At 34.5% G+C, this 14,920-nt stretch overlaps 1 protein-coding gene across 11 annotated transcripts in view; it reads left to right on the forward strand.

Annotated features, from left to right (window-relative positions):
• Positions 1–14,920, forward strand: part of LOC143222526 (uncharacterized) — a 91,115-nt gene that overhangs the window by 60,649 nt on the left and 15,546 nt on the right. For all 11 annotated transcript variants that reach the window (XM_076449134.1, XM_076449139.1, XM_076449137.1 and 8 more), the window contains 2 exons: positions 5,038–5,210; positions 6,949–7,052. In XM_076449134.1, the coding sequence (XP_076305249.1) occupies positions 5,038–5,210; positions 6,949–7,052 (277 nt within the window). The remainder of the gene's footprint in view (positions 1–5,037; positions 5,211–6,948; positions 7,053–14,920) is intronic.

Here is a 14,920-nt window from a genome sequence, read left to right on the forward strand (position 1 = left end):
TTCTTTTTTAATATAAATAAAAAAAGTTTTAGTTATTAAAATTGATTTTTCATGTCGTAACGGATTCCTGCTATCACAAGCATGGTAAATTATTGTACTACCAACTTCAAGAGTTAAAAACCTGTATTATTTTTTTCTGAGTGTGAATCGTATAACAGATTTATTTTAGTTCTCACCCATATCAATGTCAAATATTGTAAAACAAATGCGTCCTAAGGATATTTGTATTAGCTCTTTATAATGTACATATCTTTTGCTAACTATATCACTTACATATGAAATAAGATATAACCTTCTTTTAAGACTTATTCCTGCCTTAAGATTCGTGTAATTGAAATGGTTCATTTAATTTATACATACAGGTGGCAAGTGATGTTTTTTGAGCTTTAAAGATATGGATTTGTTTAACGTTTGGTGTGAGTTTAAAAAACCAAACCAGTGACGTTCACCAGAACAGTACAGATTTATCATTTTAGTTTTCTCTCTTCCCAAAATGACACAGAGGTTTTTCTGTGGACTATCGGGTTTCGATATTCGTAGTGGACAGAGCACATTGTGTAGCTCTATGTCTAACTACAAACAAACAGATAAACTCTTTAGTTTCACAGAGCAAGTTATGCCACACAAAATGCATAAATTTAGATTTTTCCCAACGCACTTCCTTTTAAGTGTGTTTTCGACAAGCTGCAGCAATGTACCTTTTTAATACGTTTTCTACTGGTATAATCCGCAACGATATATAAAAAATAATGTCGAGTCCAAATTTTAACTTTTTCTGACGAAACTGCACTGGAAATGATGCTTAAGGATTGGGTTATGTTAGGGAAGCCACATTAAAATTTGATGAGATGGCAAACCGACACCCGAGATTGCTAGAAAGCTGGAGAATCAGATAAGGACCTTTTCACAATAGGCATTTGTTTTCCATACGATTAGGTTCGTATCGAAAACAGTGTGAATTAAAATGTTCGATTGGCAAATGAACCGAATTAAAGCGAGTTCACAAGAAGTGGTGATTTCGGTCCGTTTCGTAAATGAACTGAGTTTGTTTCGCTGTAATTTAATGTGAACACTGATTAGAAGGTCATTTCCAAACAAATTCGACACTTGTATACAAGAAGCAAGTGTGAACAGCCAACATATTCATCGAAGCAGAGGAAATGAACCAAGGTCGTTTAAAATTAACCTGGTGTGAATATTGCATACATGAAAAGATGACACACTAACAAGAAGGAGGGCAAACAAAACGGATGGATGGTACATCAACTTTACCAACGCCAAAACTATGTTTACACACGGTACCACGTGTCTTAAACATGTGATAAATATAATTTATGAGAAGGACTAATGTTCGTTTGGCGTAATAGTGAAAGTATGAGACACATGAAAAGAATACCTTCTATCATATAGACAACGAAAAGTAAAATATGTTTAGTAGAAAACAGTGGTGCATGTAAAAAAATGTAGATTTAATCAAAACGCTGTCTAACATCTTATCGTACATGAGTGATAACGATACCAGCGCTTGTTTGTTTGTTTGTTTTTAATTTAGCTGTGTAAGACTAGAGGGAAGCAGCTAGTCATCACCACCCACCACCAACTCTTGGGCTACTCTTTTACCAACGAGTAGTAGGATTGACCTCACATTATAACGCCCACACGGCTGAAAGGGCGAGTGCGACCGGGATTCTAACTCGAGACCCTAGGATTACGAGTCGCATGCCGTAACTCACCTGGCCATGCCGGGCTATGATACCAGCGCACACCTTATTACATGCAAAAACGTTTTTTTAACGTAACTGTCTTTGGGTGTTGGAAAAAATAACCATGATTTATGGTTCACTGAAACGTCAGGTAATGTCGAAACATAAATATGTATTTTTGTAAGTTGTTTTTTTTTTGTAGAATCCTTAGTTTTATGAAAAGAATACCGAAAAATTGAAAAATAAACTTATTAACGCGATATACTCAAAGAACGTTATTAGTGTTATGATAATTATCCGCCTTTTCTCGACCATACAGATTTTACCAGGCTGTACGCCGAATGTTTGAAAGGAGGTTTTTAATTTGTGAGATCACAAGCCTACACCTGTTGTGTGAAGCACGATCAACATAAAGCATGCCAAAAAAATACTAATGCGTCATCAGAAGAATGCACTGCGTAAAAAACGCTACATACCTTTAAAAAACTGTGTCACAACTATATAAGCATAATTGTTTTATATCACAAAAATAAGTGGTTCCACTGAACCTCCTCGAACCACCATCCTCACCCCTTCCTGCGAACGTGCGTAATTACCAGTTTTTCCATGTCAATCACTATACTTCCACCATTGACCAACTTCATATACAGATGAATGTATTGAATGAAGCAATTAAGAAGAACATATAGTGAGGGATCTTTCTTGATTTAGATGTGTTATTTGTAAACAAAACACAAAAGAGAATCTTTAATAACCGTGACATTTGAAATCCGTTTAAGCAGAATTATTTCTTTATCTTTAGTATTTTTATTATTAACTTATTCAATTGCTATATACACATGTATATGTATGTATGTATTTTTGTATATATATACATATATGTATTTCTTTTCTTTATTCTTTTTTATAGTTATGTATACACTACTGGCCAAAATCTTAAGGCCAGTGAACATAAAAAAATTTACCTTTTGCATTGTTAGACTTAACCACTTATTTGAGTAGAGCTTCGAAAGATGAAAATAAGAGAAAATAAAATAAAAATAAAAAACGTTTTTAGCATTTAATAAGGAAAATGTGAACACTGTGAAATTAGCCTAAACACTAGCTGGTCAAAAGTTTAAGATCATACCAAAAAGAAGTCCTAAACATGGCAGGAAATGCCCAACAAGAGGTCTCGGTAGTGAGTTGCACGGCCATCATTGCGAATAACTTCAAACATTCGCTTTGGCATGGTCGATATAAGCATTTGCAGAAGGCTGGCTGGAATGTTATTCCAAATGGTGAAGATGGCTTCACGAAAATCATGCACTGTTTGGAATTGACATCCGTTTCTATAGACTTCCCTTGCCATCCACCCCCAAACATTTTAAATGGGGTTCACTTCGGGCGAACACGCTGGATGGTCCAAAAGAATCACGTTATTCGCCATGAAAAAGTCATTTGTCTTGCAAGCATTGTGGATTGCAGCGTTGTCCTGCTGAAAGATCCAGTCATTTTCACACAAGCGAGGGCCTTCAGTCAATAAGGATGCTCTCTCCAACATGCCAATGTAGTCAGCTGCTGTTTGACGCCCCTGTATAACCTGAAGCTCCATTGCTCCATGGAAGGAGAAAGCACCCCAGATCATAATTGAACCTCCTCCACTGTGACGTGTAGAAAACGTCTCCGGTGGGGTATCCTTATCGTGCCAGTAACGTTGGAAGCCATATGGACCATCCAGGTTAAATTTTTTCTCATCAGAGAACAAAATCTTCTTCCACTTTTCTATGTCCTGTATTTGGTGCTTCTCAGCGAAGTTTAACCGAGCTGTTTCATGGTGTAGAATGAGGCGTGGCTTTTGAAGACGTTTACGGTTTTTAAAGCCTTTCTCTCGTAGATGCCATATTATTGTTCTTGAGCTGCATTATGCGTCCGTACGGGCCTTAATCTGGTTCGACGATCGGCTGGTGTCTTGCCGGACAACCCATCGAATCCTCCTGCTCAACGCCGGCAAAATTTTCTTGGGCCGATCACTTAAACGTTTCGTTCCCGATCCCTCAAGGTATTTTAAGAAATTTGCAACAGAAGTTTTACTTCGCCCAATCTCACCAGCGATAGCACGTTGAGAGAGACCTTACTTTTGCAGCTCGACAATTCTGCCACGTTCAAACTCTCTTAACTTTTTATTTTTAGCCTTTGCCATGTTTTTACCCGATGTAACACAGGAGATGTCAGTAGGAGATGTTCATAACACTAATGCTTGAATATAAATGACTAAATTTCGTTACATGTTTACCGATTAACGCTTCCTTTCAGTAGGATCTCAAACTTTTGACCAACTAGTATTTAGGCTAATTTCATAGTGTTCACATTTTCCCTATTAAATGCTAAAAAATTTTTTTTCCCTTTTCTAATTTTCATTTTTCGAAGCTCTACTCAAATAAGCGGTTGAGTGTAACAACGCAAAATGTATATTTTTTCTTTATGTTCATCGGCCTTAAGATGTTGACCAGCAGTGTAATATATGCAATGTATATATGTTCGGTGAAAGTATGTATCGCGTTTTCTTTTTCATTGTCTTGGTCATTTGTATGGCTTTTTGTCATACATAAATTTAAAAATAATAGCCATGACACTTGAAATCTGTTTAAGCAGAATTAGAGTGTGTGTGTGTGTGTTTTCTTATAGTAAAGCCACATCAGACATCTGCTAAGTCCACCGAGAGGAATTAGTGTAAATTAATATATGATACTTTTTGTTATGTTTTTATTAGTTATATTTTTGTACGTCAGCAATACCAAGCGTGGGGTGCACGTGTACCCAATTTATTTTATTACTCATGAGGATCTCAACTAACCAATTCTCAAATTGACTTTATTTTAGGCAAAATTAGAGTAAATTATTCTATGACACCTTAGGTGTGGCCAAATATATCGATCAAAAGGACTTGACGTCCCGACTCTCAAATTATAATTGGATCTCAAATCACTCAAGAAATGACGTAGGTATGAGCAAAATGTTTGTACTTGAATGAAACACAAAAACAAAATAAAAACTCACATCTGTTCTATGAGCCTGTATGCTACGGCTAAAAAAGCACGCAAAAGTTTGAACTAGTGCATGAATCCGTTACTTTTTGAAAGTTTTATTTAAATATAATGTTTTTACAACTCATATCACGTATGTAAATTTAAGATTAGTATCTTATTAATTATTTAACTAACAAATGTTTTCATCTTATACAAAACTTTAATGTTTCTAACTGTACTTTTATATACACGCACACAAAACTCTTCACCATAAAGTAAAAATTTCGGAGTTCAAACGTTTATAAGATATATCTGTATTTTTATAGCCTAGAAGATCGGGAAAGATGGGTGAGCATGCCCAATGTTGTTCATCCTTCTTCTCACACAGAAGACGACATCGAACTACCGACACCTTCTAAATTTGGTCTTGTCCGTCTCCATGAGAGTCGATTTCACCGTCACTTTCCAACCGTTAGTTCAGAAGAACACTTGGTCAACTGTGAGTTCATTTCAGATTTTACTAGTCAGCGAAAATAATTAAAACATTTCTTCATCCATATACCACATGCTTTGTTGTATGTGACAGACGAATCACTCATAATGTACCTAATAAGATGTTCACTCTTTCCCTTTTGTTTGTAAGCATATCCATAAGGCGTAAACGAATACAGATGGCGTTGTCTTGAGTTTAGTTATTGAGAACATATAAATGAAATTTGGTTTAGCTTATATTGGTTGTGAGTAAAATATCCAAAGCTGTTAGTCAGTCAAGAAGCCTCTTCGTAAGGGAAACATAACTTAAGAAATATACGAAAAGTAACAATTACAATAACTTTGTAAACTTGATCACGCGCTTTGAGTTTCAGCATTGTGGACAAATATGTTTTTCACTAGAAGGTGATTAAACTTTTTAAGCCTTTTATAACTACCAAATATATTATTATTACGGATCCACTCTACACTTACTGTACACTTAGAATATTTCTTACAACAATATAAACGTAAGAGATAAGGTTGATTTATTCCATTTACAGCCTAATTCCTCTTAACTGTTATGTTGTAATTGTAATAAACCTTTGTATTTAATAATCAGTCCTTGAATGTCAGCATTTACATACACTGAACAACGAACCTAAGAAAGTTACATAAATAGTTTAAAAAAACCGGTAAAAATGGAATCTATAGTAATGCAGTCACATAATTTAAAGCTGTTCCTTCGAAAACAAAACATGATTATATTACGATTTTCACGTCTCTGCCTCCTACCTCTGTATTATCACTGGTATAAATCTTACAGCGGGATAGAAAAGTCGAACGTTAGATGTCTTTTTATGAACTAATTATGTTCGTTCGTTATCAAATGATTTTATTTAGTAATTTGAATAATGTTGAAAAGTCATTATTGTTTTCAAAAGTACAAAGTTGGAACTTCGAAAAGTCAGACCGTCAAATCAAGTAAACCATCATATTATCTGTTTGTTTACCGTTCAGTACTGTGGAACCACATACAGCATCACATTGAATAAAATTATGTTTCAATATGTTAAAAAAACTGACCATTTAAAAATTCGACGAAATTACCACTGTAACTATAAAACACACAGGAGACCCCAGTATTGATTTGTAGGATTAACTATAATATTTTTAGCTAATTTCATTGTGTAATATAGATGTTATTATGAAACTCTGTAACTAACAGTTGTAAATTCAAAAGCAACATTAGTGCAAAAGTAATTTGAAAAAATGTATTTAAAAACAAATAAGATAGACTCCATCGTTGATTTAACATGTTTCAAATATTAACATTTTGTCCTACACTACATAAAAAATAAATAAATAAACAAATTAAACTTGAAAAGGGAAACTACCGAATCAAAAATGTTTTATAACAGATTGGCATCCTTTTAACTGTATAACCTGTAGTGACTCAGAGGTAAATCGGAGGACTTACGACGTTAAAAATAAGGTTTTGATACCCGTGGTTATGTAGATTTTGGCTTAACAAGAAACAAACAACTGCACATAATGTATATATATGTTGTGCTAACTAAATGTTGTTATTAAATTGTAATTTTATTACTTTACACAAACCATTTGACATAGATTAGCGTTAAGAACTAATATTGCTTGTTTATGTCAGGACGTGTGTAGCATGTTAAACCTATTATACAATGTTTGTGATGTTCTGCTATTTGTAAGACTTCCATGACTTGATTTGTTTCTTTTCACCAATGTAGATTACCACTGTGCACTTGTTTCAGACATTCTTCTGCAGGGATTCCTTTATCTATCAAAAAACTATTTCGCTTTTTACTCCAACATATTTGGCTACAAAACAAAGGTGAGAGGGCTTCATAGATGTTACAGCCAAATCGTTAAAGAACTGTGAAAATGTAAAAAAGGAATATTAAAATAAATATTTGCATGTTTCTTTATATATATATTACCATGTAGGCTATAGTCATAGTATATATATATATTACCATGTAGGCTATAGTCATAGTATATATATATATATTACCATGTAGGCTATAGTCATAGTATATATATATATTACCATGTAGGCTATAGTCATAGTATATATATATATTACCATGTAGGCTATAGTCATAGTACATAAGAAATTACACCATTTTTTCAGTAAAATGTAGTTGATTATAGCTGTATAACATGGTACAAGTAATTCATGAGAACGAAAAACATTACAGTCATTTAGTTGTGCATTGTATGTCTTTCCATCTAATACTATAAAATAGTGTGTTTGTCTGTATGTCTGTCCCTCGGTCACGTACTGATGTCATAGCAACTTATTACGTAATTTCTCATCAGTTAGAAGCGAGTAGTCTATGATTGATATACTGAAACTAAAATATACAAATAAGATTTTTCTAGATAAATTGTAATTTGTTATACTTTACGCCTGTATTTACTTATGCGTTTATGGTTTTGTATTAGTAATAATTAGTGGATAGGCAATCTAATACTAGTATCACCTTATTACCTGTTTTGCGCAAAAGATCGGTAAAATATTCTGTAAAACGAAGAGTTCAGTAAAAAAATAAACGTTAGCCATCTGTCGGTAGACCTCACCTATGTACCGTTTAAATGTTGTGTTGTGGTTTAAAATTAAACCATATTTCAAATTAAAATCTTCAACTAGATTTTGTTCGTTGAGAGATCTTTTAATCGAACGGTTAGAGATGATGTTTAAAATTTATCGACGATTTTATTTACTACATATTTATAAAATTAAACATGTTTTAATTCTGCATTAAGTTTTTTGAAAGAATTGTACTCTATCTTCAGTTTTTTAGTACCATATTAAATTATTCTTATTGTTTGTTTGTTTTTCAATTACACGCAAAGCTACATGAGGGCTATCTGCACTAGCCGTCCCTAATTTAGTAATGTAAGACTAGAGAGAAGGCAGCTAGTCATCATCACCCACCGCCAACTCTTGGGATACTCTTTTACCAACAAATAGTGGGATTGAACGAAAGATTATAAAGCTCCCACGGCTGAAAGGGCGAGCATGTTTGGTGTGACGAATAATCGAACCAGCGACCCTCACATTATAAAATATTCTGAATTGAATTGCGTTGGGTTATATATTATCAGTAATATTTATGTGTTTTTAAGACTGAGTTTTATCTATATTATTTTAAATCTCGCTGTATACAAAGGGCACATAGATGAGATGCGCTGTATAACCTTTGATTCAGTCCTAAGAATTCAAATGATGACTAAGTGAGTGGAATTTTGAAATGAAGTTAAGGTGTTTCCCAACGACATACCATCCTCTATTTTCAGACAAATGTGATTATATTCAGGTGAACTCGGCAGCTATACCGGATAAATCTGCTGAGCAGGAAATTTCATACGATTAAGTACTGAATACATACTAGCTGAGCTTAAGACTAGAAATAGCATGACTGAATGTGCAAAGCGTAGAACAGAAACACAGTGCGTGTATATGTGTGTGCGCGTATATGTTTGTATGCCGTTTCTCATTGTACCGTAACATCAAGTGAAGATCAGGCCAAATTAGTAAGACTAACTACATAATAGGTTTCTAATAAAAAGAAACCTGCTTTTATCTCGCGCGACTTCGAAATCACATGACTAGTCACTCTATAACTATTGTGGTAACTCGGTTAATACGGATATTTATTTTACTCTTACGGAATAATGATATTAATAAATGACAACTGTTTTTTCTTTAATGCTGTGCAAACTGATACTTCTATTACCTGCTATTATTTTCCACGTAGCTTTCGGAATGAAGCCTTGATATAATGAACAAAACTATCAATCTAGCTTTAACTACAATAGTTAGTGTTGAATGAGATACCGTTAAAATATTTTTATTCTTTATTTATCATCACAAATCAAATTTTATCTTTTTCAATTATAGTATCGACTTCAAACTACCATGATAGAAGTCTAGACCTCTCTTCTATACTTATATATGTCGATGTAAAACTCAAAGTTGCTGAAACAGAAGAAGTAGTTTACAGCTTATCAGAATTAGGAACGGAATGGAAAGTGTCATGCAGTTCCCCACTATGTTACCACTCTAACAGAAAAAAGTTCTCTTAGGAACATAGATAAAGACAATTCTGTCATAATTTTACCAGAATATAAAGGTAACACCACTGTAATTATGGACAAAGAGGAAACGCCATGAAACTCCAAACTCTAGCTGAAGTCGGCCATGATACACGAAGATCAAATCTAACCCAACCGCTAACACACTAAAAACAAAATTACCTACGTCCTCTGGAAACATCAGAAATGATTTGCAACACTAATAATGGAATAGTACACCGCAGCAGTGCCAAACTATTTATGGTGTATCTAAACTTCACAAGCAACGCCACCTTTTGGTTCCATGACAACTGGAGAGATTCATCATACAGCCCTTTAGCTAGATATCTTACCATTAACAGCTAAGATATTTTTGCATACTAAAATGAAATCCACTTTGTCAAGATATTGAAATCAACCGTGATAACATGATACAATGGCCAGCTTCGATGTTTCCAACTTATTAACTAGCATGACAGTTTTAACACTTATAAATACACTGCCAACAGCTAAAACATTATAGAACTCTTAAGGTTCGCTCCTGACTGACAGTATCAGCGATAATAAAACTTTGTATAGAGTCGAAAATAAGCGGGATAAAATCAGACATATCTCCCCATGTCGAAGATTTCTCTGAAAACATACAGGGGTAATTGAAAGTACTGCCCTTTCACCCATGGGTGAGATACGATGTGTTGGTAAATCCCACTATTCGTTGGGAAAGGAGTACCCCAAGAGCTCCCGATGTGTGGTGTTAACTAGCTGCATTCCTTTAAGTCTATCAGTTCAAAATTAAGAATGACTATCAGAGAGCCCTTATGTAGGTTTATTCGAATATTCGAAAACAAACTTTCATTACAGAAATCTGTCAAACTTAAGTGAAAATACGACTGTGTGAATACAGGAGTTAACTACATTGATAATGCTTGAGAGACCCCCGTATTAACGAGGCCCGGCATGGCCGGGAGGTTAAGGCGCTTGACTCTTAATCCGAGGGTCGCAGGTTCGAATCCCCGTCACACCAAACGTGCTCGTCATTTGAACTGTAGAAGCGTTAGAAAACTACGGTCAATCCACTATTCGTTGGTAAAAGAGTAGCCCAAGAGTTAGTGGTGGGTGGTGCTGACTAGCTGCCTTCCCTCTAGTATTATTCTGCTAAATTAAGGACGGCTAGCGCAGATAGCCCTCGTGTAGCTTTGCGCGAAATTCAAAACAAAACCAAACCGTATTAATGAAACCTGATGAAACGTTTCCTTTATGATACATAAGTACCACATGCTCAAAATAATGGATAAGCAGCATTAGAAGCAGTTTTTTAATCAAAATTTATGAAAACTATGTAGTATTCTCTTGTAAAGGAAGATACAAGAAGTAGAAATAACTGGGAAGGCATTTAATGTTGTGTACATTTAATTATAAACGTTAATTTCCAAACGGAAAACTGTGTAAAAATCAAATCGTAAACATTGGAGTAAAATTTGTTTTTATTTGGTAACGCTATTGTCAAGCTCTAATTCTTTTTTGTTTAAGCGCGTCTTCCTTTTATCTTGTTCGAGGTAATATTTGGTTTGAACTTCGTACAGAGATGACGAGGGCTATCTGCGTTAGCTGTCCTTGATTAACACGTGATAGACTAGAGGGAAGGCAATTAATCATCATCACCTACCGCCAAATGTTGGACTATATTTACAAACGAATAACTGGATAACTGGATTGACCAACACACTCTGTGACGCCCCTACGGCGAAAAGGGGGGGGAGTATGTTTGGTGGAATGGGGTTTTTAACCAGCGGCAGTTAGATTGTGAGTCAAGCGCCCTGCCGAGCCTTTACTAATGTGTATAGGAGACAAATTTTACATGAAAAAAAAAACAGGCCAAAGCAATATGAATTTATGTTTCTTTATTGTGTTACATTCATTTGTGTAAGATTTTAAAATGCACCTTATATTTTCACGGTTAATATGTGTGTGTGTGTATGATAGCACAACATGTTAACGTTAAAGTGCTTGATTTTTATTTAGCATTTGTCAAATGAATTAATTGTAGTATGGAACATTTAATGTTGAACATAAAGCATCTAGATTCTAAAGAGATGGGTCATGCTGAAAACGAAACAAAATAAAAAATAGCCTAGGCCTCATCAAAAACTATATTTATAAGCCCGACATGGCCAAGTGGTTAAAGAACTCAACTCGTAATCTGAGGGTCGCAGGTTCGAACCCCCGTCACAACAAACATGCTCGCCCTTTCAACCGTGGGGACGTTATAAGTTAAGTTTAATCCAGTTGTTCGTTGGTAAAAGACTAGCCCAAAAGGTGGCGGTGGGTGGTGATGACTAGCTTTCTTTCCTCTAGCCTTACACTGCTAAATTAGGGACAGTTAACACAGATAACCTTCGTCTAGCTTTGCGCGAAATTCCAAACAAACCAATATATTTATTGTTGGTATTTTAGTAAAGGAATGTAAGTGATGGGATTGTGGTATTCACAATAGTAAAAGCGGCTTTCCATAAAATACGTAAATACATCTTTGTGGTATTATATGAACGGTATTGTACAATACGGAATTTTATGCACCACAAACCCTCTTTGATCTTTGCGAAAACCACAGAAAACAAACAAGTATAGTTCACCTTTGACATTTGCTGTTTATAGAAGTTACGTCTGACACGTAAGAATCAAAAATCGACCATCATTTAATGAACCACGTGACGTCACTTAATTTGTGTCGGATCGTGTGTTAATAACTCCAGTAATTTTTGTTCTGAAATACTCACACAGGTGTATGAACGGTCATAATTACTTTAGTAAAGATTGTTTGTTTCTGGAATTCCGCGCAAAACTACATGAGGGCTATCTGCATTAGCCATCCCTAATTTAGCAGTATAAAACTAAAGGCCCGGCATGGCCGGGTGGATTAAGGCGTTCGATTCGTAATCCGAGGGTCGCGGGTTCGAATTCCCGTCGCACCAAACATGCTCGCCCTTTCAGCCGTGGGGGCATTATAATGTGACAGTCAGGCCTACTTTAGTAAAATTAAAAAAAAAAAGTATTATGAAAAATCGAAAATACTGAATATTTTACTTCAGTATAATATTAATAATTATTATTTTCTAATTTGACCTAATGGTGATTTGAGTTCAATTCGTCGTAGACTTTTTAATATAATTATATTAGTTAAAACATATATGTAATGCAAACACACTCGTATACGTATTAAACAAATACTTGCATAAATATACAAGTTTTATTATGCGGATATTGTGAGAAACCGGCGTATCCTTTATTTTGAGATGTGTACGTCTGTTATTAAATACTTGCCCTTCCATACAACTTATGATCGCACAAGTTGGTATGTTTCTTGTGTGTTAATAACCACTTACTACTTTTTCCTTCAAGACTTTAGTCATTAGCGCTAGTAAAACTATGATAACTCGAAGTCGTATGTCGATCAGAGGCACTGAGGTTAATTAACCCTGTTCGTATTATTGTTAATTAGTTCTCTTCAAAAACTTACGTAAAGTGTTTATTTTTAGCGAGTTTCATCAACGTCTTGTGAGCTGTAAGGACTAAGTAATTATTGGGAGTACAGTAACTGTTCATGTAACAGCGTGTAGTCAATAAAAAGTGCGTTACTGTTGTAATGCTACAGATAATTGTTGCCATGATTAATACGGTACTGACCAAGTGTTGCCTCTTATCAGTATCTGACCGTCAGCAATCCAGTATCACGCACAGTTGTCAATTTGTTGGTTTTTTTAGCGATTGGATCATTTGTAAGAGTTTGAACGCGTCAGTATTATCTTATTGCATATTTGTCCTCAAGAAAATGCTACAAAAACACACACGCATAGTTTTCATTTTCTTAACTCTCAGTCTTTATGACTATAAAAGTCTCGCAATTCTGTTCTAAGCATTGACTCACATTTTAACTGCAACACCGGGATCATACAATGAAATTTCTGGGCTGAAAATTACAATTCTCATCAAACAATATATTTTCAGACTACATTAGAGCGGCTGAGTTCTGTGTTATGCCTGTTTCATACAGCAAAGGTTCTTTCACAATCAACATAGAAGCAGAAAGCTGTTTTACACATGTTAGGAAACTGATCACCATGCGTTTTAATCATCTTTTTAACTCAATGTTCAGTTTTGAATTTGCATATGTGTATTTCATTATGTTTTTCAACCTGGGCCATTAATGTTATACCAAATTCTTTTTTTTTTAAAGCATGGGCATAGCTTTAGTTTCATTGTTTTCCACAATATCATTTAAAATTTCGGTGAGTTTATTGGTTACATAAAACTCTGTTAAATTAGTAATAGCCCAATCTGGTACATCTTCATCAAATATAGAAAGCTAAAGTGTGAATTATTTGTGTAGGAAAATATACAGGTAAAATATACCGTATAAACGTGTGTGTATATATATATATACTGTGAAACTAACCTAAAACCAAGAAATGGCTTAAGTGAAACAGACAGAATTGGGGAAAATAATCAAGTTTATAAACTATCGAAAACATAAACGGATCAGGGTTATTATTGATTCTAAAATTTACTATCGATCCATTGATATTGGGGCGTTCACAATCACAATTCATCGATAGTTCGATGTATCGTAACATTATCAGTATTGGCTTTCTTTCTTTCTAAACACGAGGAAAGAGATTGTGTGGTAAAATAGCCATTTTTGCAGTGTGAAACCACTAGATACACTAATTCATATAATTAAAAATATAATGCGTATTTTACGCGATATACGATACGCTAGCTATGCAGTACTACTAAGTTAGATATATAATTATTAAATTATAATATGAGATTATAATACACTGTTTTTGCTACTCAACACGCTTGCGTCATTTGTCTTGTCATACGCTGCGTGTGTTTAAATAGACAGTTCCAGGGGATCCACAAAATTTCTTTATTACGTCATTTATAATGTGTAAACAAATAGCTCCCAGGTAACCGTCTCTTCATCGGGTTCAGCTTGTCGAAGCTAATGACGTTACAGTGCCACGAGGGAATCGTCATAATTTTTGTTAGTACGTACAGCACGAAACCTTATTACCCATATGTAACGAATTATTCTTGTTTTTTCGTGAAGCTTCTTTGAAACTTTGGCGAAATTTTATTTTATAATTAATAAAAATATTCAATTTCAAATTATAATAATTAGCTGTAAATTATATTGTTGAAACACTACGTTGTTAATACCAAAACAATCTTAATGAGGAATCACATTAAAATACTGAATGTTATGAAATTCCAACGATTATAATGTTGATGGTTTAGTCGAAATTTCGATTATTAAAATAAACAACGAAATTTAATTTAATCGATTGCTTAAGATTTATATTTCGATTCGGTAAGTACATAGGAACTGAGTGTTCTTTCCCCTGAAGATGGCCTAAGAAGATCAAAACGTTCATACTAGCCGTCTTCAGAATACATGAGTGCTGTTTTTGTATTCACTTGTAAAGAAGCATTGTTCTTGTTATTATTTTTATTCTGCATCTTCACACACGCACACACACTAGAAAACAAACACTTCTTTTTTTTTCCTTCCCAATATGGTGTTCAGAACACTCAACTCGCAATCTACGACTTGCTGGT

This window comes from Tachypleus tridentatus, chromosome 8 (genome assembly GCF_004210375.1).
Source record: "Tachypleus tridentatus isolate NWPU-2018 chromosome 8, ASM421037v1, whole genome shotgun sequence".
Lineage (NCBI taxonomy): Eukaryota > Metazoa > Arthropoda > Merostomata > Xiphosura > Limulidae > Tachypleus > Tachypleus tridentatus.